Here is a 22,280-nt window from a genome sequence, read left to right on the forward strand (position 1 = left end):
ATATAAATCTTTATAATTAATAAATTAAAATTTAAAATAAAAAAATATATATATAACGAGTTCTTGTATATTACTATGTGCTGCAATGCATACTATATATAAATTCTATTACAGTGAATTTTGCGAGCGAATTATCTTGTGTAATTCGCTTATATGGTCATGCAGTATCACAGGCAGAACTAACATGACATTTGAAGAAGCTTTACAATGTGAAGAAAATGCAAAGAAGAGCTTGAAAGAGTTTCCAATGGAGGTATAAATATCATAATTTTGTATAATTTGTTGAATTAACATGGGTATGCTTATAAATAATATATCTATTATTTTGTATTTTTCAGTTACGAATCCCTATACTATACCTTGCTAGTAAAACAAATAGATCTTCTTTTAATGAGATGATTGAAGATGTTTACCAATTTGCGAGAGATCGTTATTTTGTGGGGGAAATGGTAGAGGCTAGCTTTACTGAAGAATCTTGGTGTGATTGTCATGTTCTTCAAGTTATTGTACCTACAGAACAGCAAATTAAGGCATATATAAATGAAAATGGCAGGTAAATATAATGTAATTTATTAAATTATTTTGCACATTATCAATTTTTAGCTTTATTATTGAATATTCTAGGAATCTACAAGAACAGTATTATCACCCACCAGCAAAATTATTTCGTTATGAGGTAGAACAATTAGATTCTGGAGATTCTGATGTCAGTCAACTCATGATAGTAGAAGCATCTCAAGTCAGAAGACAAAAACAACATTATAGCAGAGAACGTAATAAGATATTCCTTCGGCAACTCTGTGAACAAAATGATAGCGGTATATGGGTTGTTAAGGTTAATACAGAATATTAAACAATTGTTTGAAAACATTTATACATCTTTGTAACATGTAATTCTCATTCCCTTGCTGTAGGAAAGTGTTTTGGAAAAATATGGAATTAATAAAGTACGTTTTGATACTATTTTTGCTGGCACACTTCCAGATTTTACAGTGCGTGTGAAAAAATCTGTCAAACAGAAACAAGAATCCATAGATAAATTTCTCACCTCAGATGTATCAAAACAAAGAACATTTGAAAAAGCAGATCCACTGAAAAAAGTTAGCGATGGTAAAAAGCCGAATGATACTGGTGCAGTAAAGAAATTTCGAAAACCAAGGTAAAAGTTATTCAGTATTTGTTTCAAAGAACTCTTGTCTATCTAATATTTTTTTAATGTTGTCAAATGTTTTATCAACAGAATGAATGGCAAATTTAAAGAAGAACTTAAAGCGAAAGCTTTGGAGGAGAAAGCAAAACGTAAAGAAGAAAGAGCGCTGAAAAGCGAACATAAGAAGGAGAAAAAACAAAAGTTAGCAGCTTTGGCTGCATACATGAAGCAGTGGAATAAACCGAGAGAAGATCTCGAATGTGAAGATCTTTGTCCCCTTCCTGAACCTACTGTTATTAAATGCAACATACCAAACGAAAAATTTGGAGATTTTGTTATGATATCGGAATTTCTTGAATTTTTCAATGAAGAATTAGAGGTATCAGTATATTTTCCGGGAGGCTTTAGTTTCGAATTGTTGGAAAAAACATTATTGACCAAAGAAGCATCTGGTCCCTGGAGTGATCTGTTACAACTGTTATTATCCAATATATTTAAATATCAAGCGGGAGAAGATAATGAAATTGATGCTCAAGCATCTACTTTGCTGGATGATATTAGTCCTTATGAAGGCGCATCATCAATGGCAAAGGCTGTAAAACTTGCTACAATGGCTTCTAGATGGTGTCCAACTTATCAGGGATGCAAACTATCAGAACTTACATTAGACCATGTAACTTTGAGTGAAATTTTGAGACAACATTTATTAAGTTCTGGAGGACGTATAAGCGAAGCGGCTTCTAAATGGCGATATTCTCAAAAGGGTATGTATGTGTATGATATGTATCATTTAATTTATTTAATATTTAATGTTTTTCCTTTATACACACATTATCTGTTGTAGGTGGCTATACAAATTTTGACGAACCAGCACTTCTTCTGAGGGTAAATGACGGTTATATTTTGCGATTATTAGGTCACCGAAATGTTTGCGAATTTGATTTAGATGACAAAATAAAAGTCGTCACATGTCTGATTAATCAGTTGCTTACTTTCGCATCAATACGTGACGCAATCGAAGAGCGATATGATAAACTACATCAAGCAAAGAGAGAGTTAAAGTTGTTTTTGCTTGCTGAACAAAAGAAGGAGAAAGAGGAAAAAGAAAAGATGCGGGAACGCGAGAAAGAAGGAAAACTTGAGGAAGAAGAGCCAAAGGTAAAAAAAGTTACACGTGGCAATTATGAGGAAGAAAAGAAAAGGGAAGAATATGAAAACAAACTGAAAGAATTACAGCAAGCTTCAAGGGATGACAAGATGATGCTTTATCTGGGCTCAGATAGAGCTCATCGAAGATATTGGAGATTTATATCTATACCAGGTTGCATTTCTAAATACTTATTGTCATAAAATATTAAATGAAAATTAAATATAGGGGAGATTAAAAACTGAACTAAAAGAATTAAATTTTCCCAGTTTGATTATCAATTCTTTTTTTGTAGGATTATTTGTAGAAAATGATGAACGCTGGCCTGGAAGTTGTCTTCCCGAGGGTACTCCACATCATCCAGAATTACAAGATAAGGAGGCAACGTATGCATATCTAAAAAATAAATTTGAAGATGAATTTAGCGACAAAGAGAACAGTTTCAAAAAATCAAAGAAGTCACCCAAGAAACTATTATCCTCGGATAAAAACGGAGTTAAATCGCCACGCAAAGAAACAAATTCACGAAAGGAATTTAAGCAAGATCTCACTAACATTAAAAAGAGCTTGATGTTGTGTACAGGAGATAAAGACTGTCCTGTGCATTGCAAGAGATCGCAGGTTACCTGGAGCTTTTATGGAAATCAAGAAGACATACAAGCGCTAATCGTCACATGTCTGATTAATCAGTTGCTTACTTTCGCATCAATACGTGACGCAATCGAAGAGCGATATGATAAACTACATCAAGCAAAGAGAGAGTTAAAGTTGTTTTTGCTTGCTGAACAAAAGAAGGAGAAAGAGGAAAAAGAAAAGATGCGGGAACGCGAGAAAGAAGGAAAACTTGAGGAAGAAGAGCCAAAGGTAAAAAAAGTTACACGTGGCAATTATGAGGAAGAAAAGAAAAGGGAAGAATATGAAAACAAACTGAAAGAATTACAGCAAGCTTCAAGGGATGACAAGATGATGCTTTATCTGGGCTCAGATAGAGCTCATCGAAGATATTGGAGATTTATATCTATACCAGGTTGCATTTCTAAATACTTATTGTCATAAAATATTAAATGAAAATTAAATATAGGGGAGATTAAAAACTGAACTAAAAGAATTAAATTTTCCCAGTTTGATTATCAATTCTTTTTTTGTAGGATTATTTGTAGAAAATGATGAACGCTGGCCTGGAAGTTGTCTTCCCGAGGGTACTCCACATCATCCAGAATTACAAGATAAGGAGGCAACGTATGCATATCTAAAAAATAAATTTGAAGATGAATTTAGCGACAAAGAGAACAGTTTCAAAAAATCAAAGAAGTCACCCAAGAAACTATTATCCTCGGATAAAAACGGAGTTAAATCGCCACGCAAAGAAACAAATTCACGAAAGGAATTTAAGCAAGATCTCACTAACATTAAAAAGAGCTTGATGTTGTGTACAGGAGATAAAGACTGTCCTGTGCATTGCAAGAGATCGCAGGTTACCTGGAGCTTTTATGGAAATCAAGAAGACATACAAGCGCTAATAGATAACTTGAGTACAAGGGGTATTAGGGAGAGCGAGCTTAGAAATAATCTTTTGCAAGAGATGGACAATTTGCTTCTTGTTATCAATGACTGTTCTAAATATAGATTAAATCCCGACATTGTAAGTATATCTTTGTATAAGTCATTATGTATATATATCTATCTATTTTCACACTATATATATAATTACATGCAATTAAGAGATAAAAATAACTAGATTTTCATGCATAGTTTTCAGATTCCAATAAAGGGCAAATCAATAAGACATCTAAGAAGAATAAGTATGAGAACGCGAATTTGAATTTTCCTCCCGATGTGGCGGTCGAGGAAGTAATAGAAATGACATTGAGAGATCACATTTTGGATTTTGAAGATAAAATCAATGCAGGTTGTTTGGGATCTCTTAAGATTATCGATCGCGCGGTCTGGAGAAACGCGATCAATCAGAGAAGTTATGACAAACAATGTGATAAACTGATGTGTGCCGGTAGTGAGATAGACATAGATATACTACCTTCTAATACATTGATAGACAAGATAAAGAACGAATCTAAACACAGTAGACCCGGTACCCCCGATTCTGAGGTCGGAAGTATTAGCGTAAAGACTTACAGAGATCCAGGAATGTACTTAGGTTTACCCAGCGAAGATGAAATGGCGATCGATCAAAGGCAACAGGCGGCTATCAAACAGATGGCTTGTGCTATTTTGCAGTTGTCCCACGCTATAGAACAGAGATATTTGCAGAGACCGCTTGGACCCGATCAAAAAGACAAGAAATGGTCGGGCGAAGAGGCTCGGGAGAGATGGGAACAGTCATTGATAGCGTCAACCAATTGGTCTCAGTTGTTTGTTCACTTGAGTACTTTGCATAATAGTGTCGCGTGGGACAGAAGCGCGTTAAACGCTCAATGTCGCATATGTCGAAGGCGTAGAGACGCGGAGAACATGTTGCTTTGTGACGGATGCAACAGGGGACATCATCTCTATTGTCTAAAACCGAAACTTAACGTAATTAATAGTTTATATTATCTGATTGAAGATAGATTGAATTCTCTCGTTTATCATTTTGTTATTTATTTAGGCTGTACCGCCAGGAGATTGGTTTTGTACAGCGTGCAGACCACCGGAGATAAAACCCAAGGAAAAAGCGAAAAAGCGAAAAAGATTCGAAGATGAAGTCGAGGACGAAGCAATACTGACCAAAGAAACGCGACACAATCGCGCGAAGCGCATATCTCACAGCGATGATGAGAATGATCAAGAAGACGATCAAGACGACGAAGATAGCGAGGAAGATATGTAAGCTAGCTTTTTGTAATATTCAAATTTGTTTCCTTTTTTTAATTTTTTGACTTGTGTGTTTTTGATTGTCCTTTTCAGAAATGTACGACTAGAAAACTTATGCGCATCATGTAAAAGTGGTGGAAAACTGATCTCCTGCGACACATGTCCAAATCATTATCATTTAGAATGCGTAGAACCGCCATTATCGAGGGCTCCTAGAGGAAGATGGTCTTGTTCTAAATGCAAGGCTAAAAGAAGGAATGCAACAAAAGGTAATGAAAGAATGTTGACCATCTTAAAAATCTTATTCTCCTTCTGTTATAAGTCAAAATTTTTCACTTACTGCCTATTGAAATTATAGAGAGATAAACAAGTTGTGATAAAAAATATTATAAGAAAGTTTCTTAGCGTTAAAATTATGTTGATAGTGAGGGGGCGCGAAAGGGAGTGCGCAGCAGCAGCACGCTCTCGCATCCATGGCTTTGCCAAGAGCCTCCTCACTACAGAATCTACAGACTGGGATGGTCTGTATCGTATCCCTCTCTTTTTACTGTGTGTATATATGTGTGCAGCATTTCCCTTTCATGGCTAATCCTCTTTCTTTTTTGGAAAGCACTGCACGTTAAGAATAATGGATCCGTTCATCGTTAAAATATCTGAATATTTTTTATAATTCTGCATTAAAAATTTTGAGATATATATGAACAATAAAGTAAAATAAACCTATCAATAAATTTTTTCCATCTTTTAAAATATTCTCTTCTCTATTAAAATTAAAGCTATTATGGACAGACCCTAATACAGCATTGTACATCTTTATACATATAAATATTTCATTTACATCTTATTGTCTTGGCAATGAAATATGCTATTGCTAACTCATATATCATAAAAATGTCAGCTATCACTAGAATTTTTATTTTTTAGCATAGACTTGTAAATTGAACATTTTGAATTGAGATGAAAAATGTGATATGCACTAGCTAAATGCAGAATTTTTAAATGTACAGATAGCAGTGCATCGGATGATACCGAACCGAGACAAACGCGACGTGCGACGAAGAGGGCCGCCGAAATTGAACACGAGGAAGACAAAAATTCAATCAAGGGATGTATGGCTAGACTGCAAGAATTATTGACTGATATTAGGCATCATAGAGATTCGTGGCCATTTCTGTCGCCTGTCACAAAGGATGAGGTCCCAGATTATCACGATATCATTTCTAATCCAATGGACTTTGGGACTATTAAATATAAATTAGGAAACGGCGATTATGAGACGCTAGATAAATTCTTTAGCGATTGCCAGCTGATTTTTGAAAACTGCAGATTGTACAACAAGGAACATAGTTCTGTCTACAAGTATGTATCAACATTATTGTTATCTATTTTATGCAAGTTCGGATGCCAGAGACTACAATGTTAATTAATACGCAGGATTAATTTATGAACTTCATGCTATTAACAATAGCTACACACACACATACGCACACATACATTTTAATTAACATTACAATTATTACTAACAACAAAAGGATAAATTAGCATCTTTATATCGGTTTTTGTATCATTTGTATACTAATGGCTTGATGTATATATATAAGTAATTTCTAAAATATGATTCAAGTTGAATTGATAGAATATCACAAATATAAATCTGCACATATGGTGTTTAGGCATATAGTTAAATAACAACAGAAACAATTATTATTATACAAAATGCTATAAACTAGATGATAATAATTAGATGATTAAATGTGATTAATTATTCTTGATTGTTCAGTGAAAGGAATCAGCTTTTCTTAAATCTGTTTACAAAGTTTATGAAGCACGCTATTTCTGTAACCTTTAATACATCCCAGATAAGGCTTTGCTGTTGTGTTGATCCTGAAATAATCTTTGGCCTCCGAACCATTTTGGGAATACATATAAAAAGAGCGAAAGTATGTTTTGTTAAAAATAGTTATGTATATAGTGCAGGTACGCGATTACACAAGTACTTTGAGAAACGCTGCAAAGAATTAGGCTTGAATTTCGAACTTTTCCAAGAACCTAAGGTTAAGAGGACAAGATTCGACGACGATAATATCGAAGAAAATTGCACGTCGGATAGCGAGGACGATGAAGCACAGAAGAGAAGATAGAATAAAAAAAATATATACATATATATATACTTTAGCATAGAGTACATACTCGTGAGATTTAAAAATCTGATACCGCTCAAGAAGTTTATATATTTTGAATTTAGCATATGGACTTATATACCGATAATTGATCACGAGCGGTATACAGATTCAGTATGTAGCTCAAGATATTTTATAAATTATATAAACACTTTTTTTCACAGTGAGTAGTGACAAATTACATTGACAACTCGATGGAATAGTACAACTGAATGAAAATTACTTTGCAAAATCAACAGCACACATATATATATATAATGTACGAAAGATTTTTTTTTCTCTCTAAAGTCGGTTTCTTCGAGGCTTGTTATAATAACGATATATGCAGTATTATTTGCAGAATTGCATACTCGCACTACGTATATTTTAGATGCATTGCACATACACAGAATTTTACAGCAAACATATACAGCTAATTAATTTCATTGGCTTTATTCAATTTTAAGTTTTCTTTTTTTTTTTTTTAGATATAGAAACAAGAAAAAATTCTCAATATATTTTCACATTGACAATTATTTATTATTTTAGTGTTATTCACATATATACACGCGCGCGCGCGCGCGCGCGCACACACACACACGTCAACACATATTCTTCGCAGTAGTTATATTAAGAATCATTAACTGTATATGAATGAAAATTATGTTGTGAATTAAGCTCTATCAATTTCTTTTCTCGAAACCGTTTATACACAAGGTTTAATTATAGAATATACAGTTTTCAAGAAAATATATAAAACAAACGCATTAGCAAATTTATGTTTGTAGATCCAGACAATAAAATTGGATACTTTTGTACTGCGTGTTCTATATAACTATTGTCAAACTAAAGTTGTGTTATATCAATATTACCCATATTTTATGAAAATTTTCTGTCCCATCAATAGTACTTATTTTATTTCATGTATTACTTTGTTTTGTAATGTTTTACGCTTTCAGGATAGATATATGCAAAAGTTATGGTACAAAATATTATCGATTGTATTGTACGACAATTGCAAAAAGGAAAAAAAAAGGTTCTTTTTAATCATGTATATTTTATACGATTATTTTGGTAATACATAAATCTCGAATGAACTTTTTAAAGCGGTCTTCTCTACCTCTCCTGCAAACTATCTGCATATGTAGAGAGAGGGTAAAAGATTTTTATATTTTCTAATTATATATAGAGATTATAGAGGTTTTTTTTTCTCGTACATTCATTTTTTAACACAGTTTTCTAATGATTGTATTTCCACTTTAATGATGACCAGTGCCTTCAAACATTTCTCTATGGATTTTATCCCATTTCTGAACATTTTCAGGGGAATATGCTGGAAATAGTGATAACAGATTATACATGTATTCCATTTTTGAACCAATACCTGACCTATACAAGACATACTTACATAACTTTTGTATTTTATAAAATATCGGCAACGATATTCCTACAGCGAATACTGTATATTTAAACAACCAACTGTGCTGCATATAATATTTGAATGGAAATTGAGCAATCTTTCCAAAAAGGGTATATGGATACTTCATAGGACGATATTGTCTGGTTTCAGACATGTTGATTATCTGTAACAAACAAATTCCTATTAATATTGGTTTTTATTTGTATTTGATAAATGTAGATAGCATAATAGTGCTGACGCTGATTATCAATGAAAAATTTCAAATATATTAATCAAATATAATATCAGCTGTACAGGTTACGTATTGGTTATAATCTGAAAAAATTATAGAAAATAATTTATTATGTATGCAGATAAGAAATATGAGAGTAGAGACTCAATATATGATTAATATATATGTAACAATGTCAATATTGATAAAAAAAGGGTTTGGAATGGTGATTTATACAAGCCGTCACAACTCTAACCCTTGAAAAATGACGGACCATGGCAATTTAATTCTATTTATCGTGGGCAATGATGTATATCATAAAACAGAACAATGAATATACACCTGGTATCTTTTTACTTTTAGTTTTCCCTTTAATGATATTCTTAAATTACTCACGAAATTTAATCCTGACGATTTTAATAAAATTATATAATATATCTGTGGTAAGCTTTCGCGAATCACGTAAAAGTAAAAGCACAATATGTGACGACCATAGATAAAATAACTGATATGAGTGGAAACTGGATTTTTTAGGCAAGATGAAATTTGACAAGATTGCCAATTCTGGATTGGCTACGCCATATTGTTTCCCTTATTTTGATATATTCATACGTGAAGATTTGTATGTAAGGAGGTAAGAGCAGAAACATATAGATATACTACAGATTACTTCAATAAAACAAAAATTATTTTAAAACAGCGAGAAATTTTGTTTGCGACTATTTTTGACAAATATATATAATCTTTTGCAACAATCTATGATACCAATTAAAAGTAAAATTAAGATCAGAAATTTTTTTTCTTTCATATTTTTACATGCAATTGCCAGTTCGATCATGCTACGCCATATTGTTTCCCTTATTTTGATATATTCATACGTGAAGATTTGTATGTATGGAGGTAAGCAGAAACATATAGATATACTACAGATTACTTCAATAAAACAAAAATTATTTTAAAACAGCGAGAAATTTTGTTTGCGACTATTTTTGACAAATATATATAATCTTTTGCAACAATCTATGATACCAATTAAAAGTAAAATTAAGATCAGAAATTTTTTTTCTTTCATATTTTTACATGCAATTGCCAGTTCGATCATCAAATTATTGGAATATGAGGAGAAACTAAAAAGCAAATCAAGGATAGACAAAAACAAACTTAGTCACAATGAAAAAAAAAGAATATGTAAGTTTGATTGTAATATCACCATGTAACAAAACTTAAATAATTCACATATATTACAGTCAGAATGTTTTTAAAGATTTATTATTCCCTGTATAACATTCATTTCATCAAAGCGTGCACTACAGCTTTGGCATTCAATGACTTTAAATCAGTGTAAGTTTGGCCAGTTCCAACAAAAACAATAGGCTGGCCAGTAATGTATGTCATTGTGATTGCTGCGCCTACCTACAAATAATATTTATGTCTGTGAAAAATCATATATAAATGTTACATGAAAATTAATAGACATTACATAGGAAAATATATTTATTATATCTCATTATTATATACATAATAAAACTTAATTTTATATTACGATATAAATAATTTCTGTAAGACAAATATCCCAATTCTAGAGAGAGAATATTTCTTAATTGTGTATTCATGTTTTAAAAAAACTTCAAAAAGTTTTTAAAGAGCAAAAGATACGAAAAATATGGTAAAGATTATATATAGGAAAAAACTTACCTTATCATCGATTGTATCAAACTTTGTCAGTACAATACCATCGATAATGTGAGGATTAGCGGACTGACTGTAGTCAGCTAAGGCCTGATTGAATTTCACTAGCTGATCAACAGCTTCATTACCGACGAGAGCCTCTCCGACGAACAATACCAAATCTGGTTCGTTTACCTTTATCAACTTTGCCAGGGCTCGCATCAATGGTTCGTTATCCTGCATTCTACCGGCGGTGTCAACTAGGACTACATCGATTCTAGAATCCTTCGCAAAGCGAATCGCCTCCATGGCGATACCCGCGGCATCCTTACCGTAACCCTTTTCATATAGCTGCACCATTGATTGATTTCTGTGCTTCTCTGGTGGATGCAGGGCGTTCAGATGTCGCATATGCGTCCTCAGTTGCTCGACTGCTCCAGCTCTGAAGCATGAGAGGCATAGATAATTGCCTGCAGTAGAAATAGCAATGAGGAATGTTAATTTTGGATAACTTTGACTTACCTGAACGTATCGCATGCAGCAATTAACACGCGGAAATTGTTTTCTATCAGCCAGAAGCAGATCTTCGCTAGATTCGTCGATTTGCCAACTCCGTTGACGCCGCAAAAAGTCATGACATAAGGTCTATTACTTTTCTGTGCTTCCAAAGCATCTCGTAGAATATCAATTCTCCTTTTGGGCGATAGTATCTGTACCAGAGCATCCGTCAGAGTGGCCTTTATAGTGTTCGCTACGCTATCGAAGGTACCGAGTACCTTTCCCTCTAACTTCGTGCCAACGGAATCACATAATTTCTGAGCGATGTCGGCGGCGACATTCTTAGTGATTAGGTGATCCTTCAATTTTTCCAAGACCGGTAACATACCCTCCTGTTTTAGAGATTTGCTACCGACTAGACTCTTGAACATGGAAAACATACTCGTATTTTTCTTCTGCATTTGCAGTTTGGAATGCTCTATCTCCTCCTGATCGGAATTGTCCTCGGATTCGCTATTCACTTCGAGATCACGTATGCCACCCTTCATTTGTCCAACTAACTAATAAAATAAAGAAAACATAAATAATAGATAAAGCATAAACTTCCATTTTTTTTCTGGCTAAGAATCAGTTGTTATATGTATATATGTATTTCTTTTTTCATGTTCATCTCGTCTATTTTATTTTATTTTATGTATAATTATATTTTTTATGATTCATTATCACAAGAATTAATTTGTTTTATGTACTCAAATTGTTTTTTTTTAAAGACCTTTTAATAACAGATTCTTTGGCAAACTTGAAATCAATTTTTTTCTTTTTAGGAAAAAGTCAAGCCATAAGCGATTAAAAAAGAATAAAGATTCGTTTTTGTGTAGTTAAATTCATATGAAGATATTAGATATCGAAAAAATTTTTAAGACTTTTACACTAATAATAGAAGATAAGAACGGACTTTCCACAAGTGTTAAATGCAAAAGAAAAAAGAAAAAATATTACAGCTGTATTGGCTGCCACATAATTGCCACTTTCTTCAGGCTTGTCTTTTGTTCGCTCCAGTGTAGCAAGATCCTTGGTTGTTCCACCTAATTCCCAAATGCGCGGTTTCTTGCCAGCCTTTTCAGGTTTAGGACTCTTCCTGATATGATATTTATAATAATATGTTACATTGTCATTTAAACAAACTCTCTCTCTCTCTCTCTCTCTGTTAGTTTTATTATTATATAGCAAGTTTATTCGTTTTACTTGCATTTTTAATATAATTAATCTAATTTAATTAATCTAAAAGATTACTTTCTAATAGATTAAGAAAAAAACATGCGCTTACTGCTTGTCAGCTTTCTTCTTCTGACCTGCCATTTTCTGAGCAAGCTTCATACGATTAGCGATTAGAATTTCTTCATCAAGTTCTCCATTATGTTCTGCTTGCTGTTTCAATAAATTTGGCTTTGGAGTTTCTTGAATTTTTGCTGTGATACCAAGGTATAGAATATTTAATTTAACATAAAATGTATATAAAAATAATTTCAAACAAAGGTTACATTTGTATTATTTGTATGTAAAAAATAAGTTAATTAGAAAATATGTGCAACTATATAAAATGATTTGTTGTTGATAGTATAATTAAGAGAGAATAATTCTACATAAAAATATAAGTAAAAAATATGTAACCAAAGTTTTTTTTACACAGAACTTTATCGTTCGTCATGAATATTGATTTTAAAAATCAGAAAATTGATTATACCTTTCATTATTTTACGCATTTAAATAATTCTTAATTACTTTCAAAGTTTTCTACAATATAAATTGTTCCATGTATCTCAACAGCAACTAATATCAACATATAAAAATTCACTATCTTAATAAAAGTAATAATAATAATGATAGAAATAATTGAAATTACTGAACAAGAGTAAAATATCAAGATCATTTTCATTTTTTATAAAACATTGTATTATTATTTGCTTTATGATAATAAATATTTAAGCAAATTTATTGCAATTAGATTATTATAAAAGTAATGTAAGTATAAGCCCCTATTTAAGTATAAATTTTGTTTATGCAAATATTACACATTCCATGCAACAGTATACTACACAAGGTTTTAGTAAATGTCACTTACTATGATAATCCCCATTAGAATTAATTGCCTTCTTCCTTTTACCTAGAAGCAAAGAAAAAAATCCCCGTTTCTTGTTAGTCTTACTGATCGGAAATAAATATATTGGATAAAAAAATATGACTATATAATTTTATAGATTAAATATTATATAAATTTATTTTTACTGTTTTATTTCATATCATGAAGATAAAACCAGCATGATATTTCTATACATCTATTACTACGCTATACTTCTTTCTTTGTGAAAACATTATAATTGTATAAAATTTTTGAAATTATTTTTGAAATCTTTAAAATTTATACGCTTAGCAAATCTAAATAATAGCAAATAAATTTCATCCTCATATTGCACTTTTTGTTAAAGATCATTCAAATTTTAAATTCAAATTTATTTTTTCTAAAAGTAAGTAAAGCTATTTACAATTGTTATTGCATCCAACTTCTCATAAATTGTTACACTGCCAAAGAGCCAAAGGACTGTACCTGGCTTCTTATCATCTTTATCATCTTTTTTCTCGATCATACTAGCAACAGTCTTTTTAGACTTCAGACTCTCGTCAAAGGTGCGCATTTGCTTCGGTATTTTAGCTTGTGTACGTGACCATTGCTCAGCCTGTTCGAGGACTACATGATAGGTATGTTCAAACTCAAAGTTAGTGAACCAGTTCGAGCTCTCAAGCTCATTCTTAAAGCGATCCCTGAACTCTAGATGAATGTCATTCAAGAATTTGTCCACATAAGATAATTGCAATATCTTCTGGTATGCCACTACAAATACCAGTTCGAACTCATTGTCAAGTTTGTACTGCAACCGCAAGGAATCATGCTCAAAGCTATGATTGCCTGTACGTTCCTGAAAATAGATTAAAAAAAAACCATCTCTTTAGAAATGTTATAGGCAATGGCTTTCTAAAATACAAAAAATTTATTTTATATAATATTTAACTTTTTAACTTGATTTAGCTTATTTTTGAAAATAAAGATATATGTTATCGATAATAGTTGAAAAAGATATTTACTATTAATTATTGTTAAAAGATATAATTATTTGATAATAGTTTATTATATATACTGTTAATTTAAATATATACTATTAACGAGTTTTAATCAAATCATTATTAATTCTTAACTTTTGTGATTAAGAAAATATTATCAAAGAATAAATGTTTATTTATTCAAAGAGAAATACAAAAATATTTATTTTACAGAATATGTATCTTTTTAATTTAATTTTCGTTTTATAAGTGCGAATAATGAATCTCTTATAAGATGATTAGTTTTAACAATTCCAACCATATGGTACATTTAATTTATTTTGTGTTCTTATTTTATATACATTTGCAAGTTCTAATAAATATCTACGTATCTTAAAACAATTTTTAAATGTTACAAACAATATTTATCTTTCTTATACTACATGTAAAGCTCTGTTTGTATAAAAACTGAAGACTGAGGAAATGGTAGAGTTTGAAAACGTTAGGACCGATGTATTCGCAAAATTGATATTTTGAAAATAATTGAGATTGTTCGAGTGATTAAATTTAAATATTTAGAAGGTTAATTAAACAATTAGAAAACGAGTTTGAAGGAAAGCGACAATTCGCAATTCAAAAGGGTCAAAGGTCGCTATAGACGTGAAGAAATGCATATTTTGAAACTTGCCTGTAATATGACACCTCTTATCAGGGCATTGACACTGGGCGCAAAAATTTGAGACGTGCTCTGGAAGCACCAGAGCACTATGCCGCCCTTGCTGAATATCGTAAAAAGATCGAGCATGATTTTACAATATTTTAACGAGAAAGGAAAAAAACACGTTCCCCGAACACAATCAACACGACGTTTCAAGCTAACCTATCCTAACCTATCGAGTACGTTTCGCTCATACGTCAAATCCAAAATCATCAAACGTCAGTGCTGTTAACATTACGCCACCGAATCACCAAACTTCTCTATATTTCTAGACATGATTCGTCCAATGAAAGGTGCGCTCGTTCGTGTGGCTAGCCTACCAATAAGAAATTGCCTATAAATTCTGGAAAGCAATATGATCGCTAATGGCCGCCAATGAGAATTCTTCGGTACGAGTTGACATATTGCTCCGAGTTTGATCGAATTCCTTGAATCTGTCGTGACCGTGATCGTGAACAGTCGATGCATCGGATTCATTAATAACGGTCGTGATAAGTTGAATCGGTTCGCGATTAGCATAACGTAGGATGTAGTGCCCAGTTGTCCACGTACGCGATCGTTAACAAGGCCTGTCGAATTTATCCTCAGTTGTGAGTAACGTTATATATTTATTATTCTTCTAATAAGGCTTATTATGGCGTTTTTGAATCGACGCATACTCGATAAACATGCATCGTCCATGGCGGTGCGATTACATCTCGTACTTTATTTACACGTATTCCGGAATCGCCGGACGTCTTGTTCTGATCGAGAACCGAAATAACCGAACTAATTTCAGTTGAATTTTTAATACCACGCAGAATAAAGGCCGATGATTGTATTTCATCAGGATCTTTATATCCGCGTGTTTCTGTAACATCCACAAATCTGAATTCAGCGAAATTATATGCGGTCCTTAATTCCTCCTTTTAAGCATAGCTTCTTTCAGAGGCATGTTTCTTTAACGAAGATATTAAAATTGTGAAGCTTTAATATCAATACAATCGCAACATAAAGAAAATTCAAATTATATCAAGATTGTTTCTACTATTTTTCATTTAATTTTTAAAGATCTCGCTTTAATACTAGAATCGTGAAACAAATGATTGTTATGGATGTTATATCTGAAAAATATTGGTTTTTATATTTTTGAGATATGGTACATATGACATATATAAAATTATTTAAGGTAGAGAGAAACAATATATTGTTTCATTCGTTGATTTCTCTAATCCCACGAGTCATTTCTCAGGAGTCTTATGGCTAATCTGATTCTATTTGTGATCGAGTTATGTGTGATATATTCTGCATTTCTAATGCTATTATATGTTGCAAAAATACTTGTGTGACAGTTTTGCCACACATTGGACAAATCGAAATATATTGCATAATCTTATATGGCTTGTTGTACAACTCGTTAGCCATTTTATTAAGTTTTTATTGTATTATTGAATGTGTCTAAAAAGACTGAGTTGCATTTAAGATTTATAATAAGATTATATTAATAAACAATATACATCTTATTATGCGCATAATGTATAATTGAATTAATCTGATACATATACATGATCTAATATAATTTCTATTATATTTCTCATATGGTTATGTGTATTTTGCAAGAAATTATATGAAACTTGCTTTTTATGTTATATTAGTGTATGATTGGCATTAAAATAGTTAAGATACTTTAATTCTAGTGATTTCCAATACATATTCTCTGATATCTAATGGGAAAATTTGTTTTTTAGGAACAAAAGTATCATGAGAAATTCTAGAAAACAAATTTTTGTATTGGATACTGGATATGTTTCAAAAAATCATCAGAGAAAAGTATCTTAATCTATTTGGGGTCAATTGTATATTATATATACAGGGTATCTGAAAAATTTCTATAGAAACTTTGCTAGCGTATTTGATTAAAATCATACTAATGAAAAAAATGTTATTTAAATAAAGATCTACAAATGCATTCTTTCAGGTTACAGATATTTAAATTACATTAAGCATTATTGGAAACATACTACAATATCTGAATAAATTCTCAAATATACAAACATTATTTATTGTTCAAATACTGTAGCAGAATATAGTTAAATATCAAATAATGATAGAAATGGTATAGTGCTTTTAACACATTATACTCTCTCAAGATGAGATATGTACTATTTGTATTGTTATTTGGTATCTGTTTTTTACATTTGACTATGGTATTTGAGCATTATCAAGTAATAGTTTATTTACTTTATTCAGATGTTGCAGTTTTTCTAATGTAATCTGCAATTCAGAAAGAATGCATTTGCATATTTGTGTTACATTGCTTATCATTATAATGAATAGAATACATTTGTAAAGTTTGACCAGTTATTTTAGGAACACTTTTTGTATATATTTGAATATTCATGGAACATTTACTACAATTTGAGAGAGAGAATGAATTTAATATTATTACCACATATATTATCATATTTTTTTGCTAGAATGATTTAGAATATATAAATTTATTTAACTAATGATTAGAGAAATTATTATTTATGTAAGAGATATATATATTTATTTCTCTATGACATATAAATGTATGGCATAATAATGGTACAATTTTCTATCATGCTTTTTGAAACTGTTATTCGTTAACATTTTGCATGGAAAACTACCAGGCGCATTATAAAATGCAAAAATTATGTTAACACGTGATGTTTATCAACTTGCTGCATTAGATATTGCAGATTTAAATTGCACATTTCCAGACTCTTCTTTGTAAAGAAAGTCTAACAGAATTCTTTTTAATCTGTGCTACTTTATTGCATGATCTTCTTGATACATTGAACAAGATGGATTATAGTCTGGATTTTATTTGTCAGATTATACTTCTGACATAAAATCAACAAAAAAGATGCGAATTTTAATCAAAGATTTATCGATTGATAATATTTATAGTGATATTTATTCATGTTCATATATTTTCATATATCTGTTTATAAAGTGATATTATTATGAGATTTGCAAAAGTTTTATTACTATTTTGACAATTTTTCTAACTGCATTAGCTATGATGCAGTTGCATATCTCATATGTTACTATATAAATATATAAATATATAAATATAAATATATTAAATGTATTTTATATACATATACCAAGTTTGACATTTTATATTGAATATTAAGCAGTTTTGTGAAATAATTGTACTTTTTATTTTTATAGAAATACATTTATATTTATAAGCAAGAATATATACTGATATGCTGCAAAATTTGTTGGCATTAGTATGCCATTATATCTTTTGATATTACAATCAATAGACAATATTTTGATACAGTTATGATACACACACACACACACACACACACACACACACACACACACACACGCGCGCGCGCGCGCGCGCGCGCGCACAATATACACAATTTATCTTTACTATATTTAGCTATTGCCTTTACATCGTGTAAGAAATAAATTAGAGAAAAATTACAAAATGTAAGTGTGCTTGCAGCTACAATGAATAAAACATATAAATTTTTTTTAAACACCAAATAGCCAAAATCCTAGAACGGACTACGGCCTTTAGAGCAAACTAGCAAGTCGTTTGCTAGTCTGACAGGATTCAAAAATGCAAAATTGGAATCAATGGCAGCTGTCAGCTGGTGCTGTTACAACTCCAGTGCCGCAGCCACCAGTTGGCTATGCTGCAGCAGCTGGCGCAGACCCTATAACTTTGATGCAAAGTTATATGCAATATTATAATCAACCAGTAAGTACAAATTTAAGTAAAGATGTTAATTTTATATATGTATAAATAATTTATTAATAAGTTGGTCAAGATTGATTTTTATGTGTGTAATGCATGTAGTTATAATATATAATATAAATAAATAATATAATATATGATATAACTGATTATTGTACATATGTACATTGATCTATAAGAATAAATAAATTAAAAGCAAAGTGAACAAAATAAAATCTATTTTTTTCAGTTTTTTATATTAGAGTGACGTAAATTTTTTTTTTTTTTTTGTTACTGCTAAATTTAATTTTCAAATTACTAATTTTATGGAAAATGAATTGAAAAAGTTTTTAGTTGAGAGAAGTGTGTGTTAAAATCAGTGATCACTCTTTTGATTGATAAAAATTATTTTGAGATTTATTTTTGAAATTTTTATTATATTTTTGTTATTTTGAAATTATTTTTGGAATTATTTCTCTCTCTTAATTTAGTTTTTTTCCTCAATTACGACAGATTTTTAGCATCGATCTAACGAGCTTTTATATTAATCAATTATGGATGATAATTATTTTATAACATTGGCATATATAATATATGATATTAATCTTTATCAGGCACCCAGTGGATATTCACCAGAGCAATGGGCAGCTGCGCAACAGCAAGGCTGGGCTCAATGGCAACAATGGCAACAACAATACCAACAATGGCAAGCACAATATGGCGACAAGGTATAATATAAAAGAGCATATTATTATATGAATAATATTTAATAGATAAGTATATATATATATATATAAATGTAGAAATTATATGTCAGAGGTTTTTGAGAGAGAAATTTAATATTAACAGTTATTATTTATTATTGAAACATTTGTAAGAGATCTATAATTTTTAAGAAATTAATTATATTATTGTAGAAATGTATATGTATACAATGGGCAAAGAAGATATTTGTCTTAATATTTCTTCTTTTCTATGATAATTTTATATAAAAATAATTTTGCTTTGCATTATACCATTTTATACACTAATACCAATGAAATTAATATGGTTTAATAGAAACATTTTGTAACAACACTTTTTTTTTTAATGTAAAATTGTCTCTCTTTTAAAATGGATAAGAGATGTTTAAAGAACTTTCTTAAATAAAAATTCAAAGGTTTAGAAAACTGTATGAAGTTAATAAAAATTTATAGCCCTATTTTTTCAGTTATTTCTACATTAAAAAAGAATTTTACAAAAAGTGCTTTAATTATTAGACATTAATGCATTAGCAAATAATGTATCCTGAGAAAAACTTTATAATGCAATACAATATATTTCTTTCTTATACAAAATTATTTTTTAAAAGAGAGACAAGATATAAATTCTTTTTTTACTTGTTATACATGTTTCCAATTTCTTTTATTTTTTTTTTATTATTTGATAGTATTATATAAAAACTGCAAAAATTTAATTTAATTTTAAATATATTAAATTATATCTTTTATTTATATCATATTAGTACAAATAAGAACAGCGTGTTTTGATGAAAAGAGTTTGCAACACAATAATTCTTTTATTTCAAATTACCTAAGAAAAATAAATAAATATATATTTTTTTACATATTTTGTATTTATGTAAATTTTTTTATTGTTGGCTAATATTATAAAAGTTTCAGCAATTTATGTTTGTGTTCAAAAAATGTTCCATATCTGTAAAGATATTGTATATGCTTGGACTCATTAATTTCTATCAACAAAAATTTCTTTTTAGTACCAAGAGACGATGAAGCATTTATCTGCGCAGAATATGAGTTTGACAGGCCAAGTGCAACTGCCATCAAATGTACAGCCACCGCCTCTTCCCAAAGAGGATGTGCGACCTCCTTTACCTTCCACTACCACAAATACATATCAGTTTGCAAATATGCCACCTCCACATCAAAATAATCTTCCATTATTCCCTATGAAAGAACAACCCGCCAATAAAACAATATCACAAGCGAATGTGACAAACTACCCTACGAATCCACCGCTACCTACGAGTCAGCCGCCCTTACCACCGGAAATCGGCGAGAATAGGGAGAGTATCTTGGTTGAAAAATGCGCTAGTAATGTAATTAGTGAATCCAATAGTGCTAAAAAGTTAAATCTCGAAGATGACGAATTGACTGAGGCTGAGAGAACATTTGATGAACAGTTCCAACAGTGGGAAGAGCAGTTTAATAAATGGAAGCAACAAAACGCCAATCATCCGGACAAGGTAAGTGATGCTATAATTTATACATATACTTGACACCTTAATATGCGTAAAGTTTACTATCAAATATTAAAAATGAATCTCTTATTAAAATGTTGAAAAATTATTTATATTAGGAGATACATACATTTTTGATGAGTTTGATTTTTATGTACGTTAAAAATACTGACTAAATTGTACTTTTGCTTGATATCCTAAGATGATATTAAAATGCACGAGTTATGTATACATCGTAAGTAAAGAAATTTACAATTTCTATGAGAAGATTAAATCATCATCTTCAATTTTCAGACTCAATACAAGCAATACGAAGCAAAGTGGACATCGTGGCGCGAGAAATTGATTGAACGGCGCGAGCAAATGCGTAAAAAACGCGAACAACAGAAACAAGTCGCCGCGAAAGCGGAAGCCGAAAAAAATAAGAACATATCTGGCGACGACAAAATATTAAATATTTTATCGAATACCGAAAATCAACGATTAATTAACAATCTATTGGGTATCGGGCAAACACTAGGTTTGACAGGAAAGCAAAACACTACGGCACCCTTACCGCCCCCGCCGCCGCCACCTCCACCACTACCGGAAACTACAAATTCTAACAATCAACCCACAACTCAAGGAACGCAACCAACTCCGTCGCAAGCAAACATGATCAGATCCAATATTGCGCCAGCTTGGTCCAATTCACAACAATGGAGGAATCAGCAGCAATATAATCCCAGAACAGAAGTACCAGGATACGGTCCTGGGACATCTACAATGTCTTTAATGTCCTCAGCGCCGGATGTTGGTCTATCTCCAATGATTTCACCAAATTTTGCACAACCACCACCAAATTTGTCAAACAACCTCATGCCAAACTTTTCGCAACCTCCACCAAATTTTTCTAGTAATGATCGACCGCAATTGCAAAATGCGAGAGCGCCAGGTCCAACAAATACGAAAGATTGTCCTCCATTTAGTTCGGCTGATCCTTTAAACATGGACATGCGTTTTATTCTTCCAAATGATCGACTGTCTCACAGTTTTGATGGACAGTCCAATTTTCGAAGAGGCGATCAGGAACGTTTCGCATCAGAAGTTAATATAAATCCAAATTTAAACGAGCAAGATCAATTTAAACCTACCGATACTTTTGACAAAATTGAAGCGCAACGTTTCAGAAGAGGTGATAGAAGTTACAGTGATTTCGGAAATAATCAAATGAATTCACAAAACAATCTCAATTTAAGTAACGAGCAATTTGGGCCGGCAAATGACCGTTTAGGAACAGGAAATGATCGTTTTAACAGAGAAAATAATCGATTTGGACCGATGGGAAATGACAGATTCTTATCGGGAAGCGACCGGTTCGGATCAAATAATGATCGACTTGGTCCAGGATCAGATCGATTCGGTAATGAATGGCTTGGACCGGAAGGCGATCGATTTAGAGCCGGAATGGGATCGGGCGG

The 22,280-nt window shown here is 31.3% G+C and overlaps 4 protein-coding genes across 11 annotated transcripts in view; 2 read left to right on the forward strand and 2 right to left on the reverse strand.

The window, feature by feature from the left end:
• The window catches only part of LOC115244959 (bromodomain adjacent to zinc finger domain protein 1A), a 9,607-nt gene extending 1,524 nt beyond the window's left edge, over positions 1–8,083 (forward strand). Inside the window, exons 2-14 of one of the 3 annotated variants that reach the window (XM_029822990.1) lie at positions 115–253; positions 339–553; positions 625–835; positions 915–1,159; positions 1,241–1,914; positions 1,995–2,118; positions 2,972–3,324; positions 3,446–3,939; positions 4,050–4,829; positions 4,903–5,120; positions 5,202–5,377; positions 6,116–6,467; positions 7,069–8,083. In XM_029822990.1, the coding sequence (XP_029678850.1) occupies positions 115–253; positions 339–553; positions 625–835; positions 915–1,159; positions 1,241–1,914; positions 1,995–2,118; positions 2,972–3,324; positions 3,446–3,939; positions 4,050–4,829; positions 4,903–5,120; positions 5,202–5,377; positions 6,116–6,467; positions 7,069–7,249 (4,162 nt within the window). In that variant the 3' untranslated portion in view covers positions 7,250–8,083. Of the gene's footprint in view, positions 1–114; positions 254–338; positions 554–624; positions 836–914; positions 1,160–1,240; positions 1,915–1,994; positions 2,472–2,592; positions 2,952–2,971; positions 3,325–3,445; positions 3,940–4,049; positions 4,830–4,902; positions 5,121–5,201; positions 5,378–6,115; positions 6,468–7,068 lie in introns of all 3 variants that reach the window. The other 2 variants (XM_029822989.1, XM_029822991.1) reach the window with 2 other exon arrangements.
• A 221-nt stretch (positions 8,084–8,304) lies between these two features.
• Positions 8,305–9,440, reverse strand: LOC115244962. 3 transcript variants are annotated; one of them, XM_029822995.1, is made up of 3 exons: positions 9,295–9,440; positions 8,676–8,850; positions 8,305–8,600 (listed from the first exon to the last, which is right to left on the reverse strand). In XM_029822995.1, the coding sequence occupies exons 2-3, from the start codon at positions 8,839–8,841 to the stop codon at positions 8,527–8,529; spliced, it is 240 nt and encodes a 79-aa protein (XP_029678855.1). In that variant the 5' UTR covers positions 8,842–8,850; positions 9,295–9,440; the 3' UTR covers positions 8,305–8,526. The 3 variants fall into 3 exon arrangements, with proteins under 3 accessions (XP_029678855.1, XP_029678856.1, XP_029678854.1); XM_029822996.1 differs by having other exon boundaries at positions 9,241–9,391; XM_029822994.1 differs by lacking the exon at positions 9,295–9,440 and adding an exon at positions 9,155–9,274.
• A 699-nt stretch (positions 9,441–10,139) lies between these two features.
• On the reverse strand, positions 10,140–15,098 carry LOC115244960 (signal recognition particle receptor subunit alpha homolog). 2 transcript variants are annotated; one of them, XM_029822992.1, is made up of 8 exons: positions 14,849–15,098; positions 13,670–14,039; positions 13,187–13,228; positions 12,392–12,533; positions 12,064–12,202; positions 11,089–11,624; positions 10,594–11,008; positions 10,140–10,311 (listed from the first exon to the last, which is right to left on the reverse strand). In XM_029822992.1, the coding sequence occupies exons 1-8, from the start codon at positions 14,963–14,965 to the stop codon at positions 10,186–10,188; spliced, it is 1,887 nt and encodes a 628-aa protein (XP_029678852.1). In that variant the 5' UTR covers positions 14,966–15,098; the 3' UTR covers positions 10,140–10,185. The 2 variants fall into 2 exon arrangements, with proteins under 2 accessions (XP_029678852.1, XP_029678853.1); XM_029822993.1 differs by lacking the exon at positions 13,187–13,228.
• A 130-nt stretch (positions 15,099–15,228) lies between these two features.
• LOC115244958 overlaps positions 15,229–22,280 on the forward strand; it is an 18,121-nt gene continuing 11,069 nt past the window's right edge. For all 3 annotated transcript variants that reach the window (XR_003885464.1, XM_029822987.1, XM_029822988.1), the window contains exons 1-5: positions 15,229–15,468; positions 18,392–18,605; positions 19,196–19,309; positions 20,338–20,826; positions 21,115–22,262. Coding sequence is in view for 2 of the 3 variants with exons in the window: in XM_029822987.1 (XP_029678847.1) it covers positions 18,465–18,605; positions 19,196–19,309; positions 20,338–20,826; positions 21,115–22,262 (1,892 nt within the window). In the remaining variant the exon portion in view is untranslated. The remainder of the gene's footprint in view (positions 15,469–18,391; positions 18,606–19,195; positions 19,310–20,337; positions 20,827–21,114; positions 22,263–22,280) is intronic.

Source organism: Formica exsecta, unplaced genomic scaffold, assembly GCF_003651465.1.
Source record: "Formica exsecta isolate Colony F162 unplaced genomic scaffold, ASM365146v1 scaffold893, whole genome shotgun sequence".
In the NCBI taxonomy this organism is placed as follows: Eukaryota; Metazoa; Arthropoda; class Insecta; order Hymenoptera; family Formicidae; genus Formica; species Formica exsecta.